Consider the following 14,013-nt stretch of genomic DNA (forward strand, 5'->3'; position numbering starts at 1 on the left):
GGGACAGGATGGACGGCGACGGCCAGCACGCAGAGCTGTGCGAACACTACGCCATCACACAAGCACTTCCGTGGGGACCGTCCCTCACGTTCTCCCCGCCCCCTCTAGGGCCCCTCCGGGGAAGCACAGCGAGAGGAGGTGACAGCCAGCCAGCCTGCCACTTCCTGAGCACGGGCTCTGGGTCCCGCACCACCTGACGTCACCCGAGCCCCGTGGGGAGACCCCCGGGCGGGCGGAGGCGGGAGGGGGATCCAGGCGGTGCCAGCGGCGACCCCTGCGCAGGGCCCAGCTCCCGGGGGCGCCGTGGCCACGGGGGGACTGCTCCCGGGCCACCGTGCACGGCCCGCAGAGCAGGTGAATTCGTGAACGCGGCCTCCAGACAGACTACTGACATACAGGTGGAGAGAGACAACAGGGAGCGGGAAGATGCCTTCCTGACCTGGGGAGCGAAGTTCAAGACAACCCCACACACCAGGGAGGGCGGGGGACAGGCCTGCACAAGCACTGGGAGGGGCTGCTCGTCACGGCCCCTTGAGGAAGAAAAGGGAGTAGACACGTGCAGCCCACGTACCCACGGAGGACGTGCAACCAGAACGCACGAGTAGCTCCAATGAGAAACCTAAACACGTGCTTCACCAAACCAGATCGTCAGAAGGCCGAGAAATAGACAAAAGGCGATGGGCCTCAGCGGACGTCAAGGAGACAGCAGAAAAAACCAAGGGCCACGCCATCCATGCCCACCGGGTGGCGGGGAGGACACAGAGGAGGCCGGCCAGGCCCCAGCGCCACATGGACCCTCCCCACTAAAGCCAAGCTCGAAACATCCCTGCAACCCGGCGGCCTCGCCCCCCAGATGTGGCAACAGCCGGGGCCGCGACATGCGCCAAAACACCGACAAGGACATTTGTGAAGGCAGCGCTCGGGCGACATGGGAAAGCCCGTGGAGAAGCCCATTTGGGAACATTTCCACAGGGAAAAGCCTGTACACAGAGCCAAGACGTGCACCATCCCTGGTGGTGGTGGTGGCGGGCGGGGGGGGGGGGGGTGGTGGCAGGGACGGGTCCTCTGGTTCCACAGCTGTGTTCGCCTTGTGATAACTCCGTGAGCCACACGCTGGTGATCCAGCCCCCCCGCCCCCACGTGCACGGGTGTACACACGGAACAAGTGTTTCCACAGACAAGTTTCTTAAGAGAGAGGTGGTCGTCCGTGACCTGACCTCTGACGGGCCCCGGGACAGCGCACAGGGCAAGGACCATCCCGGCCAGCGAGGCCGGTGCCGGTGGGTGTGCCGAGGGGGCTCCTGCTTCAGCGGGGGAAGATCAGGACGCAGAGAACGGAGTGCCCACGGAGGAAGGGCCGAAACGCCGGGGCCAGCTGGCACAGACACCAGGCGAGCGGGGGCGCCGGGGGGCACGCTTTCAGGCATTACTGCCCTGTCCACAGGCCCTGCTCTCCGTGCTCCCCTCCAAGCCCGGAAAACCACAAGGCTCATTGTCACTTACCTCTCACGGCAGCAGAGTGCTGAAGGGTGGCGTGGGGGGCCTGTGCCTCGGTGCCCCGTTCCCAGGCCAGCACCCACACAGTTCAGCGTCAGCTGCACCACACTCAACGGCCCGCTATGCCGACCCCCGCAGCTTTCTCAAAACCAAACGAGGCACAGACGGACGCAATGGCGGCTGCGTGCGGGCACATCCTCCCGGGGGTCACGGGAGGCGGACAGAAGGAGGGATGTGCCACAGGGGGTGAAGCCTGCCCTGCACTCAGGTGCGCCGTCGACGTTTCTCCCCAAAACAGAAGCACACGCACGACAGACACCGGCCGGTGCGGCTACAAGATGCTTTATTGCCCCTGCTCTGTACATCCGACACCGGCTGTTTGTTGCCCGTGGCCTGGGACCAACCCGACGGTCTCCGCCCAGCAGGCCGACCACACAGACCGGCTGCCACACCCTCCCCCCCCTTCTGGAAAGCTAGAGCCCTGGTCTGTGCTCCGCGTGCCAGCTTCAGGAGGCCCGACACGCGGCCGTCTCGGCGTCCATTTGGGAAAGCAAACTCCCCCGGCCTCAAATGAAGCCCCCATGTCATTTCTGAACGCATTACTCCAAGTTACAGAGTTCTCAATCACCAAGAAGTTCAGTGACGTGGTTTCCTAATTACCAGACCCACAAACTTAAAAATTCTTCCCCTCCAGATACCAAGGACCCTACAGCCGGCCAAACCTAAGAGTGTGGGATGTTGTGCCCCAATTCTTCTCCTGAAAGAGCAGGTCCCATTTTAATCTCTGTCACAGGAGGATGTCAGCCGCCCCTGCGCCCGCAGGCACCAAGCAGGCACCAGCCGCAGGCTCAGTGCGGGCCCTGCCTGCCTCCGCCGACCCCAGCCAAGGATTGCTCCTCAGACAAAAAGCACCTATAGATGCAAGCAGAGAATCGAATTCCTGCCGCACGGGAAGCCAGGCCACTAGCTCCACCTGGTGGAGGAGGCGGGGCTCACGGCGCTGTCACTTCCCACAGAGTTCTAGCACCTTCTTCACCATGGCCCCGATCCCGTCGTGGATGTGGTGGAGCGCCGTCTCGCACATGAAGGCCGGGGTCGTGACCACCTTGTTCTTCTGGTCCACGTGAGCTTCGTGCACTGAAGTTACGGAAAACAGTCACCCGGCAAGGACACACGGGTGGCGGGCGTGAAGCGCCACCCTGACCCCCGCCCCCGCCCACCCCCAGAGTGTGCTCCGCCGCCCTTCTCAATGGAGCTCCAAATGGGGGATCCTTCCTGCCGCAGTCCCCGCGGCCAGGGTCCACGTCCCATGCCACTCACACCCCGTAACCAGAGCACACGCGTCCCGACTTCAGTGAGCCCAGCGCTGGTTTCCTCAGACCCCTCACGGTGGCAGGCCCCCATGGGACCCAGGCCCGCCCGCAGACCTGGGCTGCACACACAGGAGCGCTGGCCCCACAGCAACCTCGTCTGAGAAACCGGAACAGAGAGCCGCTCCGAGTGTCGGCCACAAGAGGCCAATCCGACCCGGGACCCTCCCCCGACACAAGCCGAGCTCTCGCCCTGGTCGGGCAGACGCCAAGCGCTGATGGGACTGGCCCTGCCCCCTCCCTATAAGGTGCCCTCCTGGACCTACTCCAAAGACCCCGGGCCAGCTCCACCCACACAGCTGCTGGGCGGGCCGGCCACTCTGCGCAGGAGGGAGGTGGGCACTTAACCAAAACTGTCTGTAAGCCAAACGGCCCTCCAAGGAGAGAAAAGCACCTTCGAGACAGACACCCAGGGTCACGGTGTTGTCTCCAGCACCTTCCGGGACACCGTGCTGCTCTGTTCCTTGGGTCTGGGTCCAGGTGTGGACCTGGGTTGTGGTCAGCCCTGGCCTGAGGCTCTGTGTGCACAGTGCTCGGGCACCTGCAGGAGGATCAGGGGCCAATGAGGCCACTGGGCTGGCTCCCGTCCACACCACCAGGGGAACTTCCACCAAAGCCAGGAAACCCCCCGGTACTGATCCCATCCACGGGCAGCCTCCACCCCACCCTGGGGCGCAAGCTCACTCCCCTCACTGGTAGGCAGCTCCCAGCCTCCCACCCAGAAAGCTGTCCCCGTCGAGCCTGAGGCCGACCGCTCGCCCGACCAGGTGGCCCTGTGTGCCTGGGGTGTGCCGAACCCAGCCCGCATCCACCAGGCCGACCTGGAGACACGGCCAGGGAGGGCCACGTGCCGGCATCGGACCCTACACGTGTCACGCATGTGCTCCCAGGTGCCCCCGGCAGTGCAGCTCCCGGTTCAAGAGCCAGAGGAGGGGTCCCCGGAGCCACCGCCACCACCACCCTGGCTGCCAGAAAGGATATGGTCACTCCCTTCACACAGTGCTTGGCGCCCAGGGCCTTGATGGCCTCTGCGGTCCCCGCGTAGGGCCACTTGCCGCCTTCCTCCTGCTCGTGGCCCACGGTGACCTCGACGCCGTGGAGCACTTTGGCTGCGAGAACGGGAGCGATGCAGCACAGGCTGAAGAGTGAAGGACAGGGTCAGCTCGGGACCACACGAGTGGACGCCAGGCCAGGGGGCGCAGCAAGGCACGCAAACCTCCCTGACCTTGAGGATGAGTGCCAACACTAGCCAGAGGGCCTGGCAGCTGAGAGGTGGAAGCCGGGCCGCCCGGGGCGGCCGTGGCCAACGGGGCGAGGGGTGTCGCAGGTGACGCGAGCTTCCGCTCAACTCCCCTGCGGGCCGCAGTCGGGAGGCACTCCCGACCAGTCGCTCCCGAGCACGGTGGTTCAGCCACACCAGACCTCTGGGCACCAGACATCACACCGGCACCCTGCCCGCGTCAGCGCGCGCTCAGGGGGCACACGGGCCATCCACCATAGCGGCTACGGGCCGGGCCGCCCCAGCGTGTGGCTGTCGGGGACCGCCCTCCCCTCACCCGGGGTCCACAACCCTTCCAGCCGCCGCCCAGACCTCTCTGGGCCACCGTGTTCCCACACAGGCCTCTCCTCTGGCTCATCTTCCACAGCGCCCAGCTGGTTCTCCTGCGCGGCCTTTAAAGGCCCCGCGTAGGAGCTATCATAACAAGCCACGAAAAATATCGTCAAAACAAACTTACACAGTGCTTCAAGCCCCACAGCTAACCCGCCTACTTAGAAACCCCGGACAGAAATTTCCCCCAGCCACCAAGTTGACACAGTCCCCGGACCTAGCGTCTCCAGAGTGTCTTGTGTCGTGAGCCTGCACAGACACCCGGCGGCATCGGCCCTCAAGTGGGGCTGTCTGTGTGGCCGGCCGTGCTGGTCTTGGGCTGTGGACACCGAAGCAAGCCAAAGCCATGTGCTCCGGACAGAGGCCCCTGCTGAGACCGTTCCTGCACGGAGGTCAGAGGACATACACAGAGGCGGCCGAGCCACCGGGACCCCTTGCTTCCACCTGTGCTCATGACGAGCAGGGCGCTAGGGTCCCCGTTAGCGCTCAGCCCACAGAAGTGGGTGCCGCTCCAGTGACAGCATTCTGGGAGAGAGAGGCGTGGAGCATGGCCGTCACCTGCTGCCTGTCTCTCCCGAGCAGGCCCGGGACTGAGAAGGCACCGTGCGAGCAGACATGCTCCCGACCCGCAGGCCCGAGGCCGGCCCCGTTCGTGAGGAGGGGGCTCCCCGCAGAGTGACTGGGCGGGGACTGTCCTTGCCAGGCGCTACATCCCATCCAGGTGGGAGGGTTCTAACACAGCCCTGTTCACACAGATGTCAGAGGGGATCTGGGGTGCTCCCGTCTATGCCACAATGAGCCGTCTTCACTGCATCTCTCACCGCAGAGCTCCCGAGGGAGTCTCTCCAACCAGCAGACCCGAAGCCGTGCACTCTGCACGCTCCGGCGCACTGACACGGACAAACACCGACCTTCGTCAGAGCAGGGGCCAGGCGTCCGTGGAAGCCGAGTCTCAGGGGCTCAGATCTGGCAACAGGGGCACCATCATGCTCCTGGTGGCAGGGCTGGCCGGCCTCCCCACCTGCCAGGACCCAGGACCTCGGACCTCGACAAGAGCAAGGTCCAGTGAGTTTGGGTGTGCAGACAAGTGTGAAAGGCCCAAGCACGCAATGAACGTGCAGGCCCAGAGGGAGGTGCTGGGGAACGGTGCTCGTGTGTGACTGGCTCCAGCCTGCCCGGAGCGAGGACAGAAGGCAGAGGTCAGCAGAGGAGAATGAGCCCTGGAAAAGGCTGGCGGTCAGGGAAGGACTGACTGGGGAACCTCCCAGAAGCTCTCTTTCCTGTTAAGTCACCAAGTGAATTTCCCGAGCTGGAAGGTGCCGAGGACGCCCTGTGAACCCCTCCGCGAAAACAGGCTTTCAGGACGGTGCAGCCCTGCACTCCCCACCCCTACGTACCCGATAGGCTTGCCGGCCCCGTGGAACTCCTTCAGGACGCGCTCCACGTCTCTGTGGACTCTGCAGTCTTTCCCGTCCACGGCGAAGGTGCTCCTAGCACGAGAAGAGGCCTCTCACAGTTTGGTGTCCACCGGCCCGGGGCGCCTCCAACCCTACCCCGCAGACGTCGTGTGTGGCTCTGCTCCCTCCCCAGCACCCGCGACAAGCAGTTCACGTGTGTGTCGTGTGTTTTGTACAGTTACACGTACGTGTTTTTTTCTAACTTTACGTCAGAAAGAAGCAAAAACGGCAGCGGGGGAGGGCAGCAGATGCCACAGCGAACCGAAGGTGACAGGGTCGCAGGCCGTGGACCTAAAGCCAACAGGCCCCCCACTGACCGGGCGAGAGGCGCAGGTGAGACGACACACGGCTTCCGTCACTGCAGCGATGACCGCGGAGGTGTCCGGCGTGGCCCCCCTCCTACAGCCGGCGGGCGTGCACCCGCACTGCCCTGGGAGGCAACTGGTCACACCCACCGAATCCCAAAGTACACGCTCCCTGCCACGAGCCCCGTCTCTGGGCTGTCTGCTCTGCACACGCGGCTCCTCCGTCCTGGGAGGCCCACGGCAGCGTCACAGCCCCGGGACCGGACAACGGTGGGCGCGAGGGAGGTGTGCCACCCTGAGGGGCTGCTGCATCCTCGGGGTGCGTGCACGTCCAAACGCAGCCAACTTTACTTTTTTTTTTTTTTTAATGTTTTTATTTATTTTTGAGACAGAGAGAGACAGAGCGTGAGCAGGGGAGGGGCAGAGAGAGAGGGAGACACAGAATCGGAAGCAGGCTCCAGGCTCTGAGCCGTCAGCCCAGAGCCCGACGCGGGGCTCGAACTCACGGACTGCGAGATCGTGACCTGAGCTGAAGCCGGACGCCCAACCGACTGAGCCACCCAGGGACCCCACTTTTTTTTTTTTTTAATTTTTTTTTAACATTTGTTTATTTTTGAGAGACAAGCGGAGCATGAGCAGGGGAAGGGGAGAGAGAGAGATACAGAATCGGAAGCAGGCTCCAGGGTCTGAACTATCAGCACAGAGCCCGACGCGGGGCTCGAACTCATGAACTGCGAGACCACGAGCTGAGCCGAAGTCGGACGCTCAACCGACTGAGCCACCCAGACACCCCTCAACTTTACTCTTTAAACACGTGTCAACTGTACCTCCAAACAGCTCTCGAAACAAAAGGGGAACTGGAAACACGGTGTCCGTCAGAGCTGGGTCATCTACCCAACGGGATCTGTGAGGTGGTTAGAGGGCCACCGACAAGCCACCCCGTTGGCGGAAAACACAAAGTACACATCACTGAGCTTAAGACACCTCCACCTCATTAGTTTAACACGACCACGCGTATGAACCTCTGGCGGAGGAAACACGGCCGGGCAGGAGCCTGAGGCCCCACACGAGAGGAACCCGGTTCCCGCTGTGAACTCGCATCCCCAGCAACTAGCCTTCCGCGTGCACCCTGCACAACCGACAACCACAGCAGCCGCAGCCTCGGAGACCAAGGACACGGGAGCCTGCCTGACTTCTAGAAAGGTTGGGAAAAACAGGGCAAGCGACCATAAGCCACAGCTTCCCCCAGGAAGTGGGTTCAGACAACAGCACTGACCCAAGGCCGCTGCTTCCTTGAGCGCACAGACATGGACCCACCGACAACCCAGCGCGCCTCGTGTCTGTAGTTAACCGAGCGTGGGTGGTCAATTGTGCCAGGGACACAACCCCGACAGACCCCCAAAGTGCCCTCATCCTCAGGGAGGAGCTAAGGGTCACAGATAAGGCTCGTCCTCCCGACGAAAAAACCTCGGTCTGGCAGAAGAGGAAGTCCAGCCAGCACCTCAGGCCGTCCTCTGCCATCTACTGCCGAGAGGTGCGTGGAGGTGGCAGTCGCCTGAAAGGCTGGTTTTTGGAAGACAAAGTGGACAGGAGCGGGAGGCACCGCCACGAGGGGCTGGGAACGCAGGGCTGGGATGTGGACGTGGATGAAAGCTGTTCAGATGTCTGCAGGCAGAGGGGAGCCGCCAGGGGTCAGCGTACACATCAGGGAACCTGACGTCTGGCTGCGGGGCACCCACAGAGCCAGCCAGGGAGCTGCTGCACCGCCGCGGGGGGGGGGGGGGGCGGGCGGGTGGTGGCACTGGCCAGCCAAGCCAACAGGGCGAGGGCGGCAGTGAGCCGGAGGACCCAAGGCAGCTGCCCCCCCCCCCCCCCCCCCCCCGGCTTCCCACCCACGACGGCTGTGCCAAAGCCGCCTCGGAATGGATGTGCTGGATGGCGAGGCCAGTGCGCAGAGAGCTTCCGGGATGCGCACAGAAAGAGGATCTAAAACCCACAGGACGTCAGGCCAGAGCGAGCCCTCCCGGCTGCAGATCTAGTTATCAGGGTGACAACCAGAGAGCAAAACCTTTCCACTTGGGACCAGCATCTGAACGGCCCACCGGAACAGCAGCTTCACACGGACACGGAGACCGGCAGGGCACAGGGTGAGATCAGAGAAAGCCCCTACCCAACCCCCCCCCACCCCCGCAGCAGCAGCCCAGGAGCATTCTGGGAGAAGTGACAGAAAAAGCACGTCAGGCTAACTGCTGACCTAAGCCCCAAGCCACGCCGGTTCCCTGTCACAGACCAGCTCCGTGCAGCCCTTTGGAACCTGAGATCCCCAACGGCTGCTCGCGTCCCCACCCCGTCTCCGTCCCCGGCTTCGTTACAGGTGAAAAGCGAACACCCCAGAGACCCCACACGCACAGGTTTTTGGCGGCTCCGAAGCCTCCAGGGAAGATGGCAGCGTCGTGATCCGCCGCGCTGAGCCGGGCCAGGTCGGTGATCTTGCCGCGGGCGATCCTTGCAGACTCTGTCAGAACGTTCCTGGGAAAGAACACAAAAGAGGCCTGAAGCAAACTTTGGCCTGCAGACTACAAAACGGGGGGGGGGGGACACTACCACAGGACAAGAAAACTTGTACTCGGGCCAGGGAAGTGCACCAGCACTTGCACTCAAGGTCAGGACCTAGAGAAGGTGACACGGCCATTTGGAGCATCTGGAGTGCTCAGAACTGGGGACGGATGAAAGACAGGACAGAGCAGGGGAAGGCCAAGGTGCCGCACAGGTAAGCGAAGGAAACCAGGGTCAGCCACAGTAGGCGCCGTGCGGTGTTCCCCCAGGCCTTGCAGCCAGGACCAGTGTCCCAGGCAGAAAAGGAAGGGGGGGCGGCCGACACCAGCTCCCAGGACAAAGAGCGCCCCCTGTGTGAAGCCAGCGGGCAAGTGTGGCCGTCCCTGCACCGGAGCAAGACTGGAGGAGAAGGAAGGCTCTGAGAGCACAAAGACCGCACAGGCCTCAGCGCCAGAACACCGTTTCGAGCCAGCTCAGAGATCTGGGGCCCAAACAGGTGAACGCGGCACGAGACCCAGCTGGGAGGCACAGCCTTGACCAAAACAAAGGTGGGGGGATGACTCTTGATCTCAGAGTCGTGAATTCAAGCCCCACCTAGAGTATAAACAGTACCAAAAAAAAAAAAAAAAGTAGAAGTGGGTTAAAACAAAGATAGGAGGAACTTAGCCGGAATTTTCTATCCTTTCGTGTTTTGGTAGGCATTAAAAGATAACAACAGCACGACCACAGGACAGCCTGAGTACGGGGGCTCTGAATGACTGCGTTCAGAACTCAGAGCACAGGCAGAGTCCCCGCCAGGACAAAGCCACCCAGCATGCCGGCTCTCAGGGAGTTTGTACCAGGCCCGTGCCCACATTCCAGGACGGAGGAGCAGGATCACACCTGGTCTCGCTCTCAGAAGGCTGCCCCTTGGTGTGGTCAATCACGTGCATCTGAGGGACGTCAGGAGCAAAGATCTGGACCTCAGCCCCGCCACGACTCAAGTGAACCAGTACCCTGCATGGAAGAAAATCACACAGAACTGAAACATGCCCAACCCAGCTTTACCTCTTAGCGTGTTTCTACAAGCAGGGTTTTTGCAGGGCGCCCTGCAGAAGTCTCTCGTGCACGTTAATATCCTGCTTGCTTTACAAAAAGTTACAGCTGGCCTGCCGATGACCCAAATGGCCACAATCCAGATTCGCTGTCCCCGAACTAGCCTGCAGAGCCCAGCTAGTGCCCAAGCTCCCTTTACAAACCGGGGTGCAGGGACGGGTGATTCGACTGGTGTCCCAGCCTGGACCCCAGGCTGCTTCAGGGCGGTCTTCCTCCCACAGGCCAATCAACGCAGCCCTCAAGGGTTTGAGGGGGGCTTCCGGTCACGACACTCACTCTCTCCCGCCTCTCCCATGATAGTCACAGGGCTGGGAGAGAGCTATGCAGGTCTCCCTGAGGGCTGCTGTGTGCCAGGCACAAGTCCAAATCTGTCCCAGACACGGGGCTCTCACTGTCCCCCTTTCAGAGGAGGAGACATGAGGTGGGTGACCCGGTAGAACCACCCTGGGACTCAGGCTCTCGTCCTTGTAACCTGCAGGGCTCTCCACACAGGGCTCCCTGCCCACACCCTGGAGGTTTCACGCAGCCCGCCTGCTTTCTCATGCCCCTGCTCCGAGCCCCGCTCTGGAAGCTCTCCTGGCCCTCTGCTGCCTGCCAGCTCTGCCCACTCCAAAGACCACTCCATGTCCAGTGCCCACACCCGCACACGCAGGCAGGTGCAGGACGGGGAGGGGCCTCAGGCTCCTCTGGGTACGCTCGGGCCCTGCACTTGGGAGGCAGAGGTTCCCCAACCATGACCTAACTCTCCCTGCCCACCGACTCCAGATCTGACATCTACCAGTCCTGCTCACAGAAGCCTTTAATAAAAAGCCACACGCTACTAACATCTGACAGGTTACATCAAAAACACCGTCCACAGCTGAAGGTGCCTCGTGCCTCACAGCCTTCTTTTAAAAACTTTTTAATGTTTATTTCTTGAGATAAACACAAACCGTGAGCGGGTGAGGGGCAGAGAGAGAGAGGGAGACACAGAATCAGAAGCAGGCTCCAGGCTCTGAGATGTCAGCACAGAGCCAGACGCAGGGCTCGAACCTACGAACCGCGAGGACATAACCTGAGCTGAAGTCGGAGGCTTAACCAACTGAGCCACCCAGGCGTTCATCGCCCTAGAGTCATGATGATGCAATCTGACCTCAAAGTTAACCATGGGTGGGGCGCCTGGGTGGCTCAGTCGGCTATGTGTCCGACTTTGGCTCAGGTCATGATCTCGCAGTCTGTGAGTTCGAGCCCCGCATCAGGCTCTGTGCTGACAGCTCAGAGCCTGGAGCCTGTTTCAGATTCTGTGTGTTTGTCTCTCTCTCTGACCCTCCCCCATTCATACTCTGTCTCTCTCTGTCTCAAAAATAAATAAACGTTAAAAAAAATTTTTTTTTTTTTTAAATAAAAATAAAAGTTAACCACGGGTGTTAAACACGAGATGTATTCCATGGCTGTCTCTGAGTGACAACGCTACAGGTGGCACTTAGAGAACTTATCTCTGGCTCCCGCCGTGTGCCTCCCCGTGCCTGGTGGCTCGTTTCCTCTGCCTTTCTAATCAAACATTTCTCCAAATGGCTCAGGAAAAGGCAAAGAGTCCTCCAGGGCTTACGCTGAGGCCTCGTGGAGCTCAGTCCCGTCGTAGACTCCGCATCCAGACAGCACCTGCGGGACAGCGCGGGTGGGGGGGGGGGTGTCAAGGGGGACTCCACCTGGAGGCAGCCGGCCAGGGGGAGGGGCGTGAAGAAGGGACTTGCATGGAGAGAGGTAGGGGGCGGGCCTCGGTGGGGTGGCGGTGAGGACCATAAGAACCGCCGCGGGCAGAGGTGAAGGAGGGCTGGGGGACGGCACGGGGGGTGGGGGTGGTGGGAGTGGGTGGGGGTGAGGAGGGCCCGACCTTGGGAGGGGGAGAGGAGGGGCTAAGGGGGGCGGGCCTCGGGGGGGGGCGGGTGAGGAGGGCCCGGCCTCGGGGGTGGGGGGTGAGGAGGGCCCGACCTCGGGCGGAACTGGATGGGAAGCGGCCGTGACCTCTGGGGGCAGCCCCGCCCCATGCCCGCCCGCCGAAGTCCGCTTACCAGCGCGACCCTGGCCCGGGGCCGCGGCGCGGAGCTGTGTAGGGCCGCGCGCGGGGCGGGTGCATGGAGCGTCGCGAACGCGGAGGCCGCCGCCAGCCTGGGTGCCACCAGAGCCCTGACCGCCGCCATGACTGCGCGGGGACAGTGGGTCGCAGGGGCCAACGACCGCGGAGGCCTGGGCTGAACGAGCGTGCTTCGCGCCTGCGCACAATGCGCCCGCCCCGGCCCAGACTCCCGTGAGCGCGCCGGTGGGCGGGGCCGCGCCTGCGCACCGTCCGCCCGCCCCGGCCCCTCTCCCGCGAGTGCGCTGGTTGTTGTCTGCGTGAGTCGACGCAGTAGCGTGTCCCGCCGCCCGGGGAGCTGCTGCTGCCCTGGGCTCGGGGTCCCGGACCCCGGGGCGGGAAGCACCCCCTACCCAGCTGGGGCGGGCTGTGGCACCCGGGTCGGGCGCGGCTCGAGGCCGATAGAGAGTCAGACTCCAGACTTCGTTATTGTCAGCACTCTTGGGAGCAGCTCCTTGATGGCGAATAACCCACGTTCACATTTCAAGTCGTCTTTTCGTGGTGTTTGACTCGGGATCCGGATGGGAGCCCCCTCGAGGCTCCGCCTTCCGCATTTCCTGCAAGTTGAGCTTGGTTGGAAAGGCTCCCCGGGTCGGTTTGGGGCGAGGACAGCCACGGGGATGTCTGTTTTCTGCTGCAGGCGCGCGCTGCCTCGGATGCACAGAGTGTCTCCATGCATTAAATCCTTGCTGAGTGGGGATAGCAGGACTCTTTCAGGTACTAGCTGGAATTCTCCCGTTAAAAATACCTAGTTGTTATCCTGGATACAGGTCACGTGAGCCGCCTGGATGAGTTCTTTATTATACTTTCCCTTAATCTATTATTTTGCAAACTAACAGGTGTCCAAGAGTTTATATGTAATATATATATTATATACATATGTATAAAACGTTTATTCATTTTTGAGAGACAACGTGTGAGTGGGGGAGGGGCAGAGAGAGCAAGAGAGACGGAGACAGAATCCGAAGCAGACTCCAGGCTTAGAGTCGCCAGCACAGAGCCTGACGCGGGGGCTCGAACCCACGAACAGAGAGATCATGACCTGAGGTGAAGTTGGACTTAATCCACTGAGCCACCCAGGTGCCCGCAAGATAATTTAAGTGGTCACTTTTGGAAGCCACTGGAACACTGCAGACATATTGTGCATTTCAACCCAAAGCTGCCACTGTCATTGATGTTTGAATTTTTCCATTTTTTAAGACTTAGGGTAAATCTCTGCAGAGAGATCTTCCTGGGAAACTACAATAACAAATTCAGGATATTCTAAAAGGACCAAAGATGAGCTTGGAACAATCACTGTCTTTATTCCTGAACCTTCAGCCGTGACCCCCTCCATTTCTGGTCCCAAGGGAGCCATTCTCAATCCTTTCCCTGCAGCTGGGAACTCTCCCATGGGGATTCTGGCCTCTACATGGCTCCTGGGGGACCAGCGGGTGGGTGCGTTCATTTGTCCCCTCAGTGTCACCTCCAGAACATGAGCTGATAAGAGCGACGGGGTCACGGGGATGATGCTAGCATGCACTATGTCTCCATTTTGGGGAAGGGAGGGCTACGATGCAGATTCTGATTCAGTAGGGCTGGGAGCTGAGAGCCGCCTCCCTGCTGAGCGTGTAGGAGGCCGGCCACATCTCCAGGCCCTGCAGGGCCCCCACCTCCCACTCCTCTGTCCTCTCCAGGGTCTGCTCGGCTACACTTTGTCAAACATAACGCTGCGGGTTATTTTACAGGCAAAAATGGGTTTGTTGGAGACAGGAGCCCTACCACCAAGCTGAAACTACAGTCAAACCACGGGGCGGTCCAGTGAAGGCTCATTTATAAAGTTGGGGGGGGGGGGGCGTTGTAAACAGTCCATTGGAGTAAACTGGGAGTTGGAAGTGTAGCGGATTCCCATTGGCTGGGCCGTTGCCGAGGAAAGTCTCTCCTGGTTGGGGTCTGCAGTGGACCAGTAGTCATGGGGCTGAGAGCCTCCGCTGCTGGCCTTCCAACCGCACTCTAAACCAGTTCCCGCTCT

General features: G+C 61.4%; 1 protein-coding gene across 1 annotated transcript; it reads right to left on the reverse strand.

The window, feature by feature from the left end:
- Positions 1-1,818: 1,818 nt before the first annotated feature.
- GATD3 (glutamine amidotransferase class 1 domain containing 3) lies at positions 1,819-12,159 on the reverse strand. Its single transcript, XM_047846951.1, has 7 exons — positions 11,941-12,159; positions 11,478-11,530; positions 9,677-9,790; positions 8,648-8,767; positions 5,874-5,966; positions 3,849-4,005; positions 1,819-2,629 (listed from the first exon to the last, which is right to left on the reverse strand). Exons 1-7 carry the CDS (start codon positions 12,067-12,069, stop codon positions 2,501-2,503), a joined length of 795 nt encoding a protein of 264 aa, XP_047702907.1. The 5' UTR covers positions 12,070-12,159; the 3' UTR covers positions 1,819-2,500.
- Positions 12,160-14,013: the final 1,854 nt, after the last annotated feature.

This window comes from Prionailurus viverrinus, unplaced genomic scaffold (genome assembly GCF_022837055.1).
Source record: "Prionailurus viverrinus isolate Anna unplaced genomic scaffold, UM_Priviv_1.0 scaffold_42, whole genome shotgun sequence".
Taxonomy (NCBI): Eukaryota; Metazoa; Chordata; class Mammalia; order Carnivora; family Felidae; genus Prionailurus; species Prionailurus viverrinus.